We start from the raw sequence: 15,900 nt of genomic DNA on the forward strand, positions 1-15,900 counted from the left end.
CTGAAAGGAAGAGAACAAGCTATACTTATGCACAGAGATCATGAAGCTTTTAAATTTAAATATCATTAAGTTTCATTGATGAGAGCATTCATTAGCTATTTGAATGGATAAGTCACAATCTTTTGTCCTTTGAGGCTTCTAATTTTACACGCGCGCACGTGTGTGTGTGTGTGTGTGTGTAAATTGCAGTGTGATGTGTGCTTGGTAGCAGAGAATAAGTAATCATGACTATTATAAGTAAGACTCTTTCAGTACCTTGATATGTTTTACACCACAGCTGACAAGTTTATTTGGCTGGTATAAATCCCAAGAAATATCAAATATCTGTAAAAAAAATATATATCAGATTCACTGTTAAGACACTTATTCTGAGAATCATTTAAGAGTCCTGTCCAAAAGCCCAAATAGCCCAAAAGTCTACATATCAGAAAACAATATTCCTCAATAAATAAAAATCAGAATTTTACATTTCTATCAGAAATTTAAAAAATCCTATCAGAAATAAAGTAGCAAAACAAAACAAAACTATTTCTTAGTTTCTATGAACCATATGAAACAACTACTGGAGTGAGAATTAACACCTCTATTTTTAATTTAAAAAAAATTTTGGTCTATAAATAACAAGAATGATTCAACAGAACTAGGGCATGAGGCAGGTACCTGCATAAATTCTACAGAGGAAAGATAATGAACAGAACATACACTTAACACTTTTGCAGCTAGAAATAAAAATAAGAGAACATTTTTGCAGCTTTCTATCACACAGAACTACTTATATAAAGGATCCAAATATTTATTTCACAGTAAAAATTCTGTTTCCAGTTTTTTACGTTGTTTAAATTTTCATTACTGTATAAATTTTGGAAATCTCCTTCTAAGACTCCATAAGTTATAAACAAACAAATCTTTGTTACTAAATCAAACAAGAAAAAATGAAATAAAATATGCATTAGAAATATGAACTTTAACAATAAATAAAAGAAAACTTAATATTTGAAAAAAAATTTTATAGCAGAAAAGACAATACTGCTCTACGGTAGTCTTCACCATGTTTCTTTGACAACTGCCTGCATAATCACCTAATATGCTACCACCTCCAAAAATTTCCAAAGTGATAGTTTTTAGTGACAATGAAGAAAGAACACATCTTAAAAATAAACATTTAGCAACTCACCATAATACAAATTAAATGAAAAACATACTTTAAAATACTTTTTAAAGTACCTTTAAAAGAACCTTTAAAAATACTTTTAATCAGTCTATTTATTAAGTCCAAAGTACTGTGTGAAATGCTTTGATCTAAGTAAGTCAGAATATATAACTGTATAATAAAATGCACCTAACACTCTAATAATTATCTAAATTGTTTGCATATAACAGACCTCTCTGAGAATATGCCAAAACCAAGTTTATCTTCCAAAATATAAATGCATACAAAAATTTGTATACAACTTTTACTGATTCATAGATTAGCCCCAAATAGAATCAATGACTATAGCTCCTATGCTAGTTCAGGTTAGGATTTTACTATACACCAAAAAAAATCAGACATTTTTAAGAGTTTATGACAAAATTTTTGATGTATTTTTATAAAAGTACTATAATATTTAATTAAAAAGCTGACTATAATATATTCATTATGTTAATTTCATACAACATGGAATAAGGAATACATTTTTAACAAGTTTCCAAAGTGAAAAATGCTAGGTCTCTAACATAATTTCAAATTTACACACACAATATTATTTACTCTAACTATAATACTTTTATAACAAATCAATGATAAACCAAACTAAATAATAAATAGAGCCTAGGCATGACCCATTCAATTTTTTAATTTAGGTCTCGACAACTTAAAACTCATCATTTTTGCCGAAGCAAACACTGGATTAAAGGTTTTATGCTAAAACTACATATCAAGTTATGTTTTTGAGTATTACAACACATATATGCATTCTAAAATTGTATAAGTACTTTCAACTATACTTTAAATTTTTAATTACATACAAACAACTGACAATAACAATAACAAAACACAGAAACATAAAATCCCCTGACCTTCCTCTGGCTTCTTCCCACCCAATACCCTTTAGAAACTCCAAGGCAGAATACTTACTCTATCTGTGTGACCTGGAGCCATAGATAACATTTTCCCTCTTTTCCAGTCCCAAACGCAAACTGCATTCTTTGAATCAAGTCCAACTGAAACCAAGCGCTGAGTTATGGTTAAGAAGTCCGGAGGGAAAGGGAAATAAAAAAGCAAACAAATACAAAATGAACCAAATTATAAATGGCAAACAAATACTACTCATGGCTATTACAAACATCAAAACTTATACACATATTTTATAGACCTCACAGAAAGGCTGGATGTGTTTCATCTTATTAATATTTTGATATATGTGTAGCTTTTCCCATTAAGAAACAGAAGAAAGACTTCCATTTCTAACGGTGGTGGTGGTGGTAGAGTCACTAAGTCATGTCTGACTCTTGCAACCCCATGGACTGTAGCCTACCAGCAGGACTGACAAAACACCCTATTATACACCTCCTGCTAAAAGCTAAAATTGCTAGATAAAATGTAAACACATCTTCTTTAAATGCACTTTTGAGCCACCAAGGAATTAAGAGAGAACAAAACCAAAGTGATTTTCTGTGGGAATCCTAGAAGTAGGAGAGCTCCTATGCCCACTCAGTTCTAAAGTTATCAGCTAACTCTGGGAAGCCTGATTTTTGTTCTGCAGGCTGAAGACGAATAGAAGATAAACTTTAGGGCCTGCCCAAGGCAGGGAATTGAATCGCAGACCTTTGGCTAAAGCAGTGAACTCCTCAGAGTAAGAGAGAACAAGAAACCATCCCTTTTCAAAGAGCGGGGCAGCAATGCACAATGGAGGAGAAAACCTCCTTCAAAGTGTGTGGCCACAGTGACCTTCACATGGTTGGAGGGTCTAAATCCACACTGATCGTGAATCCTTCAAGTGAAAACTTTCATTCAGAGTGGTCCTAAAGACTGCAGAGTTTTTAAGCATTTTCAACAATGGCGCACAGGCAAATACAAATTCTATGTGGAGGACTGATCCTGTAATCCATCCCTCAAAGAATTCCTACAATTAGTAATTCAATAAAAATAAAACACACAACCTCATACCCGACAACCAGAGGAAATAAGGGACCATAAGTGAGAATCAGCAAGCTACTAAAAACAGCAAAATCAACCTTGAAAAGCATCAGACATTGAAGTTTTTAATTATGTTTATTTTTCATTTCTAGAAATTCTGTTTGCTTCCTTAAATTTGCTGGGATGCTCTTTGTAATCTTCCATTCTTTCCCCATATGAAGACATTTGGAAGCCTTAGATTTTATTTTTCTACTTATGTGCACAGAGTAGGTATTTGGGAACTAGAGAGTATCTCTACTTATGTGAGCAGAGAAATAAAAATTTAAGCCTTCCAAATATCTTCATATGGGGAAAGAATGGAAGATTACAAAAAGCATCCCAGCAAATTTAAGGATACAAACAGAATTTCTAGAAATGAAAACTAAATAAGATTTAAAACTCAGTGGAAGTTACATAGGCGATGAGAGGGAGATGAAGAGACAAAGAGTTGAAAAGGGGATGGTGAGATGGGAAGTATGACAGAGGTTAAGAAACATGAGAGATGACGTTTCAGTCATGAGAGAGTATCAGGGTCTGAACTTGCCCCCCTGCCATAAACGACTAGAAAACCATACAAAATACATAAAACAAGTGTTTTTGGACATTTTTAATAGGAAGTGAAGCAGTATAAACCCTGAATGAGGGGGAAGCAAATAAGGTCTATTCTGCAGTTGCCCTAGCCTTCATCTAGGAGGCGATTTACAGACTATAGCACAGAAAGGTGGAATCCAAATAGAGCCCAGAAGATTTGCTGATTTGAGAATATGGAGCCTGGAGTTCAGAGAGGCCAGGATTGCTACAGTTTGCGGGCAGAGAAAGAACTCTAGAAAATCTGTCTACAGGTGCCCGGAGAACACCAATCTTTGTGTGCACAGGGTGAAATTCACGAGGCCATGCAAAGAACACTTCTGAAAAAAGAACAATTGCTGGGGAGCTAAAGCCAAACAATTACCAGAGATACAGAGAGCCAGGGTTTCCAGACTCCCAACAGCAAGAATGGGGATGCATCTTCGAATTCAGTGTGTATTTGGCAGAGATTCCAGGAGCATCACATCAGAGTGCTGAAGTTTAACTAGGAGTCCTAGAGAAAAGCTGCTCTACTGCTGCTGCTGCTGAGTCGCTTCAGTCGTGTCTGACTCTGTGCGAACCCATAGATGGCAGCCCACCAGGCTCCCGTCCCTGGGATTCTCCAGGCAAGAACACTGGAGTGGGTTGCCATTTCCTTCTCCAATGCAGGAAAATGAAAAGTGAAAGGGAAGTTGCTCAGTCGTGTCTGACTCACTGCAACGCCATGGACTGCAGCCTACCAGGCTCCTCCATCCATGGGATTTTCTAGGCAAGAGTACTGGAGTAGGGTGCCATTGCCTTCTCCACAAAACATCCTACATTTGATTAAAAAAAAAAAAACAAATCCACAAATTTGAGATAGTCAAGATTCAAGCAGAATAATCTCACACACAGAAAAAACACATTAACACACATGGTCATCAAACTGTTGAACCCGTGGTCAAAAAAGAGACAATTTTGGTGTGCAGAAACAAAGATTTAAAAACTACCCTAGGCTTCTCATCTGATTTTATGCACATCAAATCACAATTAATAGCCTCTCTAAAGTGCTGAAGGGGAAAAAAACATCAACATAGAATTATATACCTACCAAAAATATTCAAACCTTGGGTCAAAATATTTTTTTACTTTATTTTGAGAAAATCCATCATCAGCAAAGCTGCACTATAAGATATGATAATGGAAATTTCTTCAGGCAGAAAGAAAATGATATCAAGGAGAGACTTAATTTACATATATGAATGAAGAGTACCCAAATGGTAAATAAAAAAGACTTTTTAAATTTTCTTTGAAAACTGTTTAAGGCAAACATAATAACAGTTATTACAGAGTTTACAGAGCATGTAAAATGAATGAAAATGAAAGCTGTAAAATAAATGTCAACAATAGCATAATAAACAGAAGGAAAAAAAGAAACAGCAGAATACATATTTTTAAAGTGCACAGGAGCCCACAGGAAGACAGCAAAAGTTTGAATTACAAAATACGCCTAAATAAATTTAAAATAATTAAAATACACAGTATGTTCTCTGACATAATTCAAAGACAAAATTCAATCAGAATAACAGAAAGTTACACAGAAAATTCTCCAAATATCTGGCAACTATCAATACAATTCTAAGTAACTGAAGGGTTAAAAAAAAAAGTCACAGGGACAAACTCACAACACATACTTACACTGGTTTAAAAGCAGAGGTAAGAAAATTACAACCCTCGGACTTGCACCCTGTTTTAATAAACAGTTTTAATAAACAGTTTTACTGGAACACAGCCACACCTATTCCTTTATAAGCTGTCTATGACAGCTTTCATCCTAACGCGGAGCTGGAGTGGCTGTGATAGAGACCGTATGCTCACAAGCTTAAAATATTTACTGACTTGTTATAGACAGCTTTGCCGGTCTCAGGTTTAGAGCACAGAGTCTGCCCAGGTTTAAACGCCAGTTCCATCTCTGTCCCTGACTGGATTCCCAGTAGCAAGTAATCTGAGCAATTACTTAGCCTCTCTATACCTTAGGTTCCTCTTAAGTGAGGAGAATAGAATAAAACCTTAGGGTTAATATGAGAATTAACACATATAGATAAGTTAGAAGAGTGCTTGGCATATGCTTGCTGCTGCTAAGCTGCTAAGTCACTTTAGTCGTGTCCGACTCTGTGCGAACCCATAGACAGCAGCCCACCAGGCTCCCCCATCTGAATGAAAAATGCAATTGAGTACCTAGTTAGAAAGTTTCTGCAAAGCAGAATTATTATTTAAGTCCCCAAATGGAAAGAATGAATGACTTACATAAAAAGACACAGAATACAGTTTGTATCTGGCTCTCCATCAAGTCACAGTAGCAGAAATTTCAAGTGAACTAGAAGAGACAACTTGTTCCTCTTAAGAGTCCTTAGTATTTGGGAACTAGAGAGTACCTGCATATGTTGAGCTAAAACAAAGATCTCTACCTCTTGCTATAGCACACTGTGTCAAGATTAAAGTTTTATAAGACAAGTATAAAGTAAGGGACAGCCAGCAAGGCAGTGGGCATCTCATCAGTGCCCCTTCCCTCTGACTAAGCTGACTGCACACAGTGAACCACCACTGTGAACTTATAGCTCCAGGCTTCCCAGGTGGCTGAGCGGCAAAGGATCCACCTGCCAACTCAGGAGACGCCAGAGACTTGGGTTCGATCTCTGGGTTGGGATGATGCCCTGGAGAAGAAAGGAAGTGGCAGCCCACCCCACTACTCTTGCCTGGAAAATCCCATGGATGGGATTTGCGCTCAGTCACCAGTCGTGTCTGACTCTTTTCAACCCCATGGACTGCAGCCCGCCCATACCCTCAGCAGGGCCCCAGAGCATCTAGCTCTGTACAGGCAGTGACAAAGTAGACCTGGGAGCACTTCCTCTGTGGCTCTAATAAACACTGCATGGCCCAAATCAACCTCCCTAACCGCAGATGGCACCCCACTCCAGTATTCTTGCCTGGAAAATCCCACGGATGGAGGAGCCTGGTGGGCCGCAAGCCATGGGGTCGTGAAGAATTGGACATGACTGAGCGACTTCACTTTCACTTTTCACTCTCATGCATTGGAGAAGGAATGGCAACCCACTCCAGTGTTCTTGCCTGGAGAATCCCAGGGACAGAGGAGCCTGGTGGACTGCCGTCTATGGGGTCGCACAGAGTCGGAGATAGAAACAACCAAGCAAATACTGCCCTCTTAGATTTCTATTATTTTGTACCTTATTGTCCTTTCTCACAGGTGTGAGTAAAGTTTTCCAGTGAAAGTAAAGCTTGAACCATATCTTAGAAGACAGAATAAGAGACAGCTGGGCAGAAAAGTAAAACAAAATGTATTTCAGACCAAAGCATACCAAGATGAGATAATGGTGCTTTCAGGAAAGAGCTAGTACTTTGATGTGGCTGAGGGGAAGAGCTGCCTGCTGGGAAGTGGCAGAAGACAAGACTAGAGAAGTAGCCAGAGCCAGGAGAAAGAATGAGTTTTGTTTTTTAAAGAGTGAGAATAAAGAGAATCCAGTTGTACACATGTGATAAATGGTATGTCTATATGACAGTCAAGGAGGCTATATGGAGTTGGGGAAGGAAATGGCACCCACTCCAGCACTCTTGCCGGGAAAATCCCATGGACGGAGGTGCCTGGGAGGCCACAGTCCACAGGGTCACAAGAATCGGACATGACTTAGTGACTAAATCGCCGCATCATATGGAGTTGCGGAGAGAAGCTGGGGCCACTGTCAACTGGTACAGGAGTTAAAGTCACGATGCAGTAATCCCGAAAGAGAATAAAGTAAGGCGGTGAAGGGAAAGAAAGCTATATTAATAGGAACGCTGATATCTAAGAAGCAGACAGAAGGAACAGCTCCTGTCGGAGGAGCCTAGTAGGCTACAGTCCACGGGGTCGCAAAGAGTGGGACACGACTGAGCGACTTCACTCACTCAAGAACAAGGGTGATCATCGACATTTTAGGAATCAGTGAACTGAATGGACTGGAATGGGCAAATTTAACTCAGATGACCATTACATCTATTTAAAAAAGGAAATGGCAACCCACTCCAGTATTCTTGCCTGGAGAATCCCATGGACAGGGGAGCCAGGCAGGCAACCATCTATGGGGTCGCATAGAGTCAGACACGACTGAAGTGATTTAGCATTATATCTACTACTGCAGACAAGAATCCCTTAGAAGAAATGGAATAGCTCTCATAGTCAACAAGAGTCCAAAATGCAGTACTTGGGTGGAATCTCAAAAATGACAAGGCAAACCATTCAGCATCACAGTCATCCAAGTCTATGCCCCAATCCCTAATGCCAAAGAAGCTAAAGTTGAACGGTTCTATGAAGACCTACAAGACCTTCCAGAACTAACACCAAAAAAAGATGTCCTTTTCATCATAGGGGACTGGAATGCAAAAGTAGAGTCAAAAGATACCTGGAGTAACAGGCAAGGTTGGCCCTGGAGTACAACATGAAGCAGGGCAAAGGCTAACAGCGTTTTGCCAAGAGAACGCACTGGTCATAGCAAATACCCTTTTCCAACAACACAAGAGATGACTCTACATATGGACATCACCAGATGGTCAACACCAAAATCATACTGATTATATTCTTTGCAGTCAAAGATGGAGAAGCTCTATACAGTCAGCAAAACAAGACCAGGAGCTGACTGTGGCTCAGATCATGAATTCCTTATTGCCAAATTCAGACGTAAATTGAAGAAAGTAGGGAAAACCACTAGGCCATTCATAAATCAAATCCCTTATGATTATACAGTGGAAGTGACAAATAGATTCAAGGAATCAGATCTGATAAGAGTACCTGAAGAACTATGGACAGAGGTTCATAACACTGTATAGCAGGCGGGGATCAAAACCGTCCCCAAGAAAAAGCAATGCAAAAAAGGCAAAATGGTTGTCTGAGGAGGTCTTACAAATAGCTGAGAAAAGAAGAGAAGTGAAAGGCAAAGAAGAAAAGGAAAGATATACTTGCCTGAATGCAGAGCTCCAAAGAACAGCAAAGAGAGATAAGAAAGCCTTCCAAAGTGATCAAGGCAAGAAATAGAGGAAAACAATAGAATGGGAAAGACTAGAGATCTCTTCAAGAAAATTAGAGATACCAAGGGAATATTTCATGCAAAGATGCGCTCGATAAAGGACAGAAATGGTATGGACTTAACAGAAGCGGACGATATTAAGAAAGAGGTGGCAAGAATACACAGAAGAACTGTACAAAAAAGATCTTCATGACTCAGATAATCATGATGGTATGATCACTCACCTAGAGCCAGACATCCTGGAATGTGAAGTCAAGTGGGACTTAGGAAGCATCACTACAAACAAAGCTAGTGGAGGTGATGGAATTCCAGATGAGCTATTTCAAATGCTAAAAGATGATGCACTCAATATGCCAGCAAATTTGGAAAACTCAGCAGTGGTCACAGGACAGGAAAAGGTCAGTTTTCATTCCAATTCCAAAGGCAGAGCCAAAGAATATTCAAACTACCACACAATTGCAATCATTTCACATGCTAGCAAAGTAATGCTCAATATTCTCCAAGTTAGGCTTCAACAGTATGTGATATGAGAGCTTCCAGATGTTCAAGCTGGATTTAGAAAAGGCAGAGGAATCAGATATCAAATTGCCAGCATCTGTTGGATCATAGAAAAAGCAAGAGAATTCCAGAAAAACATCTACTTCTGCTTTACTGACTACACTAAAGCCTTTAACTATGTGGATCACAACAAGCTGGAAAATTCTTAGAGATGGGAATACAGACCAACATTCCTACCTCCTGAGAAATCTGTATGCAGGTCAAGAAGCAGAGAGGGAACAATGGACTGGTCTCAAATTGGGAAAGGAATACGTCAAGGCTGTATATTGTCACCCTGCTTATTAAACTTCTATGCAGAGTACATCATGCAAAATGCCGGGCTGGATGAGGAACAAGCTGGAATCAAGATTGCTGGGAGAAATATCAATAACCTCAGATATGCAGATGACACCACCCTTATGGCAGAAAGCGAAAAGGAACTAAACAGCCTCTTGATGAAAGAGGAGAGTGAAAAAGTTGGCTTAAAACTCAACATTCAAAAAGCTAAGATCATAGCATCTGGTCCCATCACTTCATGGCAAATAGGGGGAACCAATGGAAACAGCGACAGACTTTATTTTCATGGGCTCCAAAATTATCTCAGATGGTGACTGCAGCCATGAAATTCAAAGACGCTTGCAACTTGGAAGAAAAGCCACGACAAACCTAGACAGCATGTTAAAAAGCAGAGACATGACTTTGCCACCAAAGGTCTGTCTAGTCAAGGCTATGGTTTTTCCATTAGTCATTTATGGATGTGAGAGTTGGACCATAAAAGAAGGCTGAGTGCCGAAGAATGGATGCTTTGAACTGTGATATTGGAGAAGACTCCTGAGAGTCCCTTGGACTGCAAGGAGATCCAACCAGTCCATCCTAAAGGGGATCAGTCCTGAGTGTTCACTGGGAGGACTGATGCTGAAGCTGAAGCTCCAATACTTTGGCCATGTGATGTGAAGAGCTGACTCACTGGTAAAGACCCTGATGCTGGCAAAGACTGAAGGCAAACGGAGAAGGGGATGACAGAGGATGAGATGGTTGGATGGCATCATCGACTCAACAGATATGAGTTTGAGCAAGTTCCGGTAGATGGTGAAGGACAGCGAGCCCTGGTGTGCTGCAGTCCATGGGGTCTCAGAGAGTCGGACACAACTGAGTGACTGAACAACAACAAAGAAGTAACAGGGAGGGGAAAAACAGATAAAGAAGCCTCTCTCCAGCTTCCCAAATTCCTTCCTGATCCTATTTCCAAAGAAAGTCTCGGTTGTGTCTTTAGTTAAACTAGAAGTAAAGCTTTGAAGTTCCTGGCTGCACTTAAACTCGGATGTTTTTCAACAGCAAACGCTACAGTACTGCACGTCTATGGTTGGTTGAATCCACAGAGGTAGAGGAACAGTGAATACAGAGGATCAACTATAAGTTATATGTATGTTAACCCCTGCATTGTTCAATGGTCAGCTGTATTTATTAAAAAGTTCTGGCACACTAAATACTCAAATGAGAAAAACATCTCAATAGGCACAACTAGATGCATTCCACGAGTTTCTGCAAGTGTGAAACACATTCAAATAGTAGACAATTAAACTTAAGAGTCTAGTATTGGGTGGGGGGGGTGGTCCTTGTGATTTCAATATTTACTGAGTGAGGACTAGTTGTTACAGATGTCACAAAGTAAAAATCACAAATTGTGCAAAATATCTAGGACTCAACAGAGTAAACATTGGTCAAATCATATAAAAAGCTACAAGAAATCAGGATCTGGAAAGCAACAAAAGAGATGAAAACTCAAAAATAATACAATAGGCACTTGAGATACGTCAAGATGTTAAGAGATTACTAAAAGGCCCTAGGAATAAAATCAGTGAGTTCCTTTAATATTTTTGTAAAAATGACTCTCTTCACAATCATGTGTCAAAAATCAAAGGTAAAAGGCAAAGTAAAGCATTTTACTTTATATCAGCATAAAACTGACAAAATCAGGTTAAAAATTAACATTTTATTCTTAGTTCATACTATAAATTGGCAGAGTTTTAACTATAACTTAGATTTTGTTAAATGTGTGAATGTGCTTTTATAGATTATGGTTGTATTTTCAAGATAAAAGCATTAATGCCTTCTTCACACCTCCTCTCTCTCATTTACTATGAAATTTTTATCCCTGTTTGATGTGAATTTATATAGCCTTTGCATGCCCTGGTTATCCCCAATACAACAGACTTCCAGTATTAGCGTGGATAGTCCATCCATTTAGAAAAACCAGCTAGGAAAAGAAAATTCAGCATGCTACCAACAGGAAGACTCATTCACTGGAAAAATCTTAATTGATCACTTACAGTTTCAAATCTAGTAAAAAAATGAAAAAATCAGATAATATTTCCTAATTGGTATTTCACAAATAGTTATAGCTATTAGTGAATAATATGTTCTCAAATGTCTTAACTAAAGCATCTTCTCATTAGCATAATTTCAGAAATACTCTTAATTTTGAATTGATCACAGTTCCTTATGAGTTTCAACTGTACTTAAGATGAATGAATTCCTCCTGAAATAAATAATCACCTCCTTATTCCATGTTTGGGAGGCAATAGGGTATTGGGGTTAGAAACGTGAGCTCTGGAGTATGACTGACCTGGGTTCCCGCTCTGGCTCCATTTACTAGCTGTGTAACCTGGGGCAAGTTATTTACCCTCTCTAAGTCTCAGTTTCTTTATCTGTAAAATAGAGATAATAATAATATCTATTTCATAGGGTTGCCGTGAGGATTAAATGAGATAATGTAAGCTTAGCACAATGCCTGGCAATTGGTATGTGCTCAATAACTTTTAGCTATTATGATTTTATAAGCTTACATTTTTAAGTAACATGTTCTTATGAAGATCTGTGATAATAAAATGCATGTACCCAAGATGTTTCTTATAAATTACTTAAAATAAGCAAAATTAAATAAAGCTTTCAGCTAGTAAAAGCTCCTGGCATCATTTCTCATTTCATATAAGAGAAATTCCTCAGCACTGCAATACATTTAGAAAGGGTAATTTTAAAATTAAGAAAAAAAATCTATAAAGTATACAAGTATAGTTAAACCATCTTAGATATAATACTTCTGGAAAATAATTTAAAAAACAACTTTTGTTGGTTTGTTTCATAAAACAATCTCTTGTAAAGTAAGGAAAGAATATTATTTTCTTCCTTTCAAGAAGGAATATGAAATTCTCATATGAGGACATTAAGGGAACTGACAATAATAGCAAAATAGGATATGAATTAAGGTTCTGGAATTGCCAGTCACCGCTACCCAGTGATTCTAAATCTAGAAGCACATTTTTCTGCAAATGAGAAGTTACATCTTTATAGATTTTACAGATCTCTTACCAGACTCTTATCAGAAAGTCATATTAACCTATGGTACTCAAAGAAGCTATTCTTCAGAGTTATATATTAAAATATCTACTGGCTATCAAGTGAGTAGAGCAAAATGTAATGTGTTTCTGTGAAATACAGATCTAAAAAATTAATTTTAAGAATTAAAAAGCAGACAACTAAAATTCTTCTAAAAGTTAAAATGATTTTTAAAGTTTAATTTCACTATAAAACTTTTAAAGATTATAAATTAACTAAATCTGCAAAAAATAACTTCTTACCACTTCTTAAATAAGTGTTAGGTATAACAAGTTCCATGAGTACCACAAAACAGCTGTTGGCTTAGTGTTTTAAAAATCACTGACTAGAAGTAAACAGTAATTTGGGAACTGATTAGTCTTTTGCTATGAATGTCGACTTTATATAAAATAGCTCATATAAGAACTACCTCACTGTTTTCAACTAATTTTAATAGAAATATACAAATAACTAAAAATTTAAATGGTTACAGCTCTACTTAGAGAAAGTTTAATTTTTCTAAGATATCTTCTTATCTTATAATACCTGGAAAAGAGTCATATGTAAAATTTTCTAGGTTCCACTGACTCAGAATCACTTATTCAGCTGAAAAGTTCTTCATACAATGAAATAAAAACTCATTATTCTTATTTTTCTTATATATATATATCTACCACCCACCCCATCTACCCACATCTACCTTGAACAAATGCTTTTTGTCAATTGCTTTCCAATTTAATATCTACAGGTTTACAATAATTTATAATACACATTTTAAAAACACAGCTTAGAAAAAGAGAAAAAATTTTAACATACCTGTCCATCTAAGTCGAATGCTAAGCAAGCTATACCATGTGTATGAACGTCCTTCAGAACTGATACGGTCTGCACAGTATACGAATCCCAGACACAGATATAAGGCTCTTTCCCAACTTGTCCTGTTGCTACCAGTGCTCGTTCAGGATGCAACGCAAGGCTGCAAAATAAATCATAAACAAATTTAAAACTGCTTATGGAGCTGTTATATCAATGTGAAAATTAAGACTTTCATTATTTATCTACTTAAAATAATTTGGATTTAAAATACCTTCCATAAAAATGCATGCTAAGAATTACTCCTTCAATGGTACATGTGATAAGCAGTTAGGACAGGCTTTATAATTCTGTTATATGATGCAGTGTGTGTAAACTCCCCTCCCCCCACCAAAAAAAAAGAATTCTCACAAGTACCCAACTGAACCACAGAAATGAATTAGTATCAACCCTACCACTCACCATTTTCTCATTTGGTATTAACCTTCTTTTAAGCTCTCTCTCCCATTTACTCTTTTACTGTATAAAAGTTAGACCAATTCTTTGTCTTCAAGCAACTCCTATGATAACATTAAATTACAAATCCCATTTTAAAAAAAACAGAAAAGTCACTCATAATTCACAGAAAGTAGTCTATAAGTCTTTAAAGATAAGACAAGGACCAAACAGTTGATAGTACTTTACATACATCAGCAGAAGACAGAGAATGTATATAAATTTCTACTTCATAAATTTTTCTACAAGTGTATTTAGATGATTAGCATCCCCTTTGGGAGAAACAAAATCACTCCCGGCATCAGGGTGGAAGATGAACTGAAAGAGAGAAAAGTTAGGAGGCCAAAAACAGAATCAACAGATTTGATGTACTGAGTAAGGGAAAGGGAACAGTCTAAGACAATGCGTGGTTTCTGGTTGGGCAGCTGGATGGTCAGGGACAGTAGCATCGCGTCAAGGAGCACTAAGTGAGAAACTACTGAGAGGAAAGATAAGTGGGAATGGACGTTTTATTCATATTAAAACCAATATAGTACATCAATAAATAAAAATCAATAAATCAATAAATAAAGGACACCCAAACTCCCATACACATTCATCTCATTAGATGCAGAAAAAACATTAGACAAAAATCCAACCTCTTCTGGGACTTCCCTGGTGGCCCAGTGGTTAAGAATCCGCCTGCCAGTGCAGAGGACATGGGCTTGACCTCTGGTGGGGGACTAAGATCCCATAAGCTAGCATCACAACTGTTAAACCCAGGCGCGTCAACAAGAGCCTGCACGCCACAAACCACGGAGCCGGAGCACTGTGGAGCCTGAGCACTGTGGAGCCTGCGCGGCACAATCAGAGAGAAGCCTGCACACTGCAATGAAAGGTCTCACATTCCACAGCTAAGACCCGACACAACCATAAATAAATAAATAAATAAATAAATAAATAAATGTTTTTGAAAAAGAATAAAGTACCCAGGAATAAATGTATATAAAGAGACAACAGACCTGTGCTCCAAAAACTATAAGACTCTGATAGAGGAAAAAAAATGAAGATGACACAGATAGATAGCATGTTCTTAGATTCAAATACTAAATGTCAAAAATGACTGTACTACACAAGGCAATGTACAGATTCAATGCAATCCCTATCAAATTACCAATGGTATTTTTCACAGAACTAGAACTTAAAAAATTAAACTTTATATGGAGACATGAAAGACCCCAAAGAGCCAAAACAATCTTGAGAAAGAGAAACAGAGCTGGAGGAACCAAGCTCCCTGACTTCAGACTTTACTACAAAGTTACAGTCATCAACAGTATGGTACTGGCACAAAAACAGGCATACAGGTGAACGGAACAGGACTGAAAGCCCAGAAATAAACCTACACATCTATGGTAAATTAATCAACAAAGGAGGCAAGACCGTACAATGATGGAGAGTCTCTTCAATAAGTGGTGCTGGCAAAACTGGACAGCTACATTTTAAAAAAATGAAATTGGAACATTCTTTAACATCATCACAAAAATAAGTTCAAAATGGATCAACAACCTAAATGTAAGACTGGACATTGTAACACTCATAGAGGGAAAACACAGGCTCTCTGCCATAAATCACAGCACTATCTTTGTCAATGCATCTCCTAGAGTAACGGAAATAAAAACAAACAAACAAATGGGACCTAATTAAACTCAAAAGCTTTTGTACAGCAAAGTAAACCATAAAGAAAACAAAAAGACAACCCACAAAATAGGAGAAAATATTTGCAAATGATGCGACCAACAAAGGACTAGTCTCCAAAATTTACAAACAGCTCATGTGGCTTAATATCATCAAAACAAACAGCCCAATCAAAAATAAAGGGCTGAAGACCTAAATAGACATTTCTCCAAGCAGACATACAGATGG

The 15,900-nt window shown here is 37.3% G+C and overlaps 1 protein-coding gene across 3 annotated transcripts in view; it reads right to left on the reverse strand.

Moving 5' to 3' along the window:
* Positions 1-15,900, reverse strand: part of EML5 (EMAP like 5) — a 155,316-nt gene that overhangs the window by 118,121 nt on the left and 21,295 nt on the right. For all 3 annotated transcript variants that reach the window (XM_069597237.1, XM_069597235.1, XM_069597236.1), the window contains exons 2-4: positions 13,507-13,666; positions 2,117-2,215; positions 256-324 (exon numbers count right to left, since the gene is read on the reverse strand). In XM_069597237.1, coding sequence (XP_069453338.1) covers positions 256-324; positions 2,117-2,215; positions 13,507-13,666 — 328 coding nt within the window. The remainder of the gene's footprint in view (positions 1-255; positions 325-2,116; positions 2,216-13,506; positions 13,667-15,900) is intronic.

This window comes from Ovis canadensis, chromosome 7 (assembly GCF_042477335.2).
Source record: "Ovis canadensis isolate MfBH-ARS-UI-01 breed Bighorn chromosome 7, ARS-UI_OviCan_v2, whole genome shotgun sequence".
NCBI classification, from domain to species: Eukaryota; Metazoa; Chordata; class Mammalia; order Artiodactyla; family Bovidae; genus Ovis; species Ovis canadensis.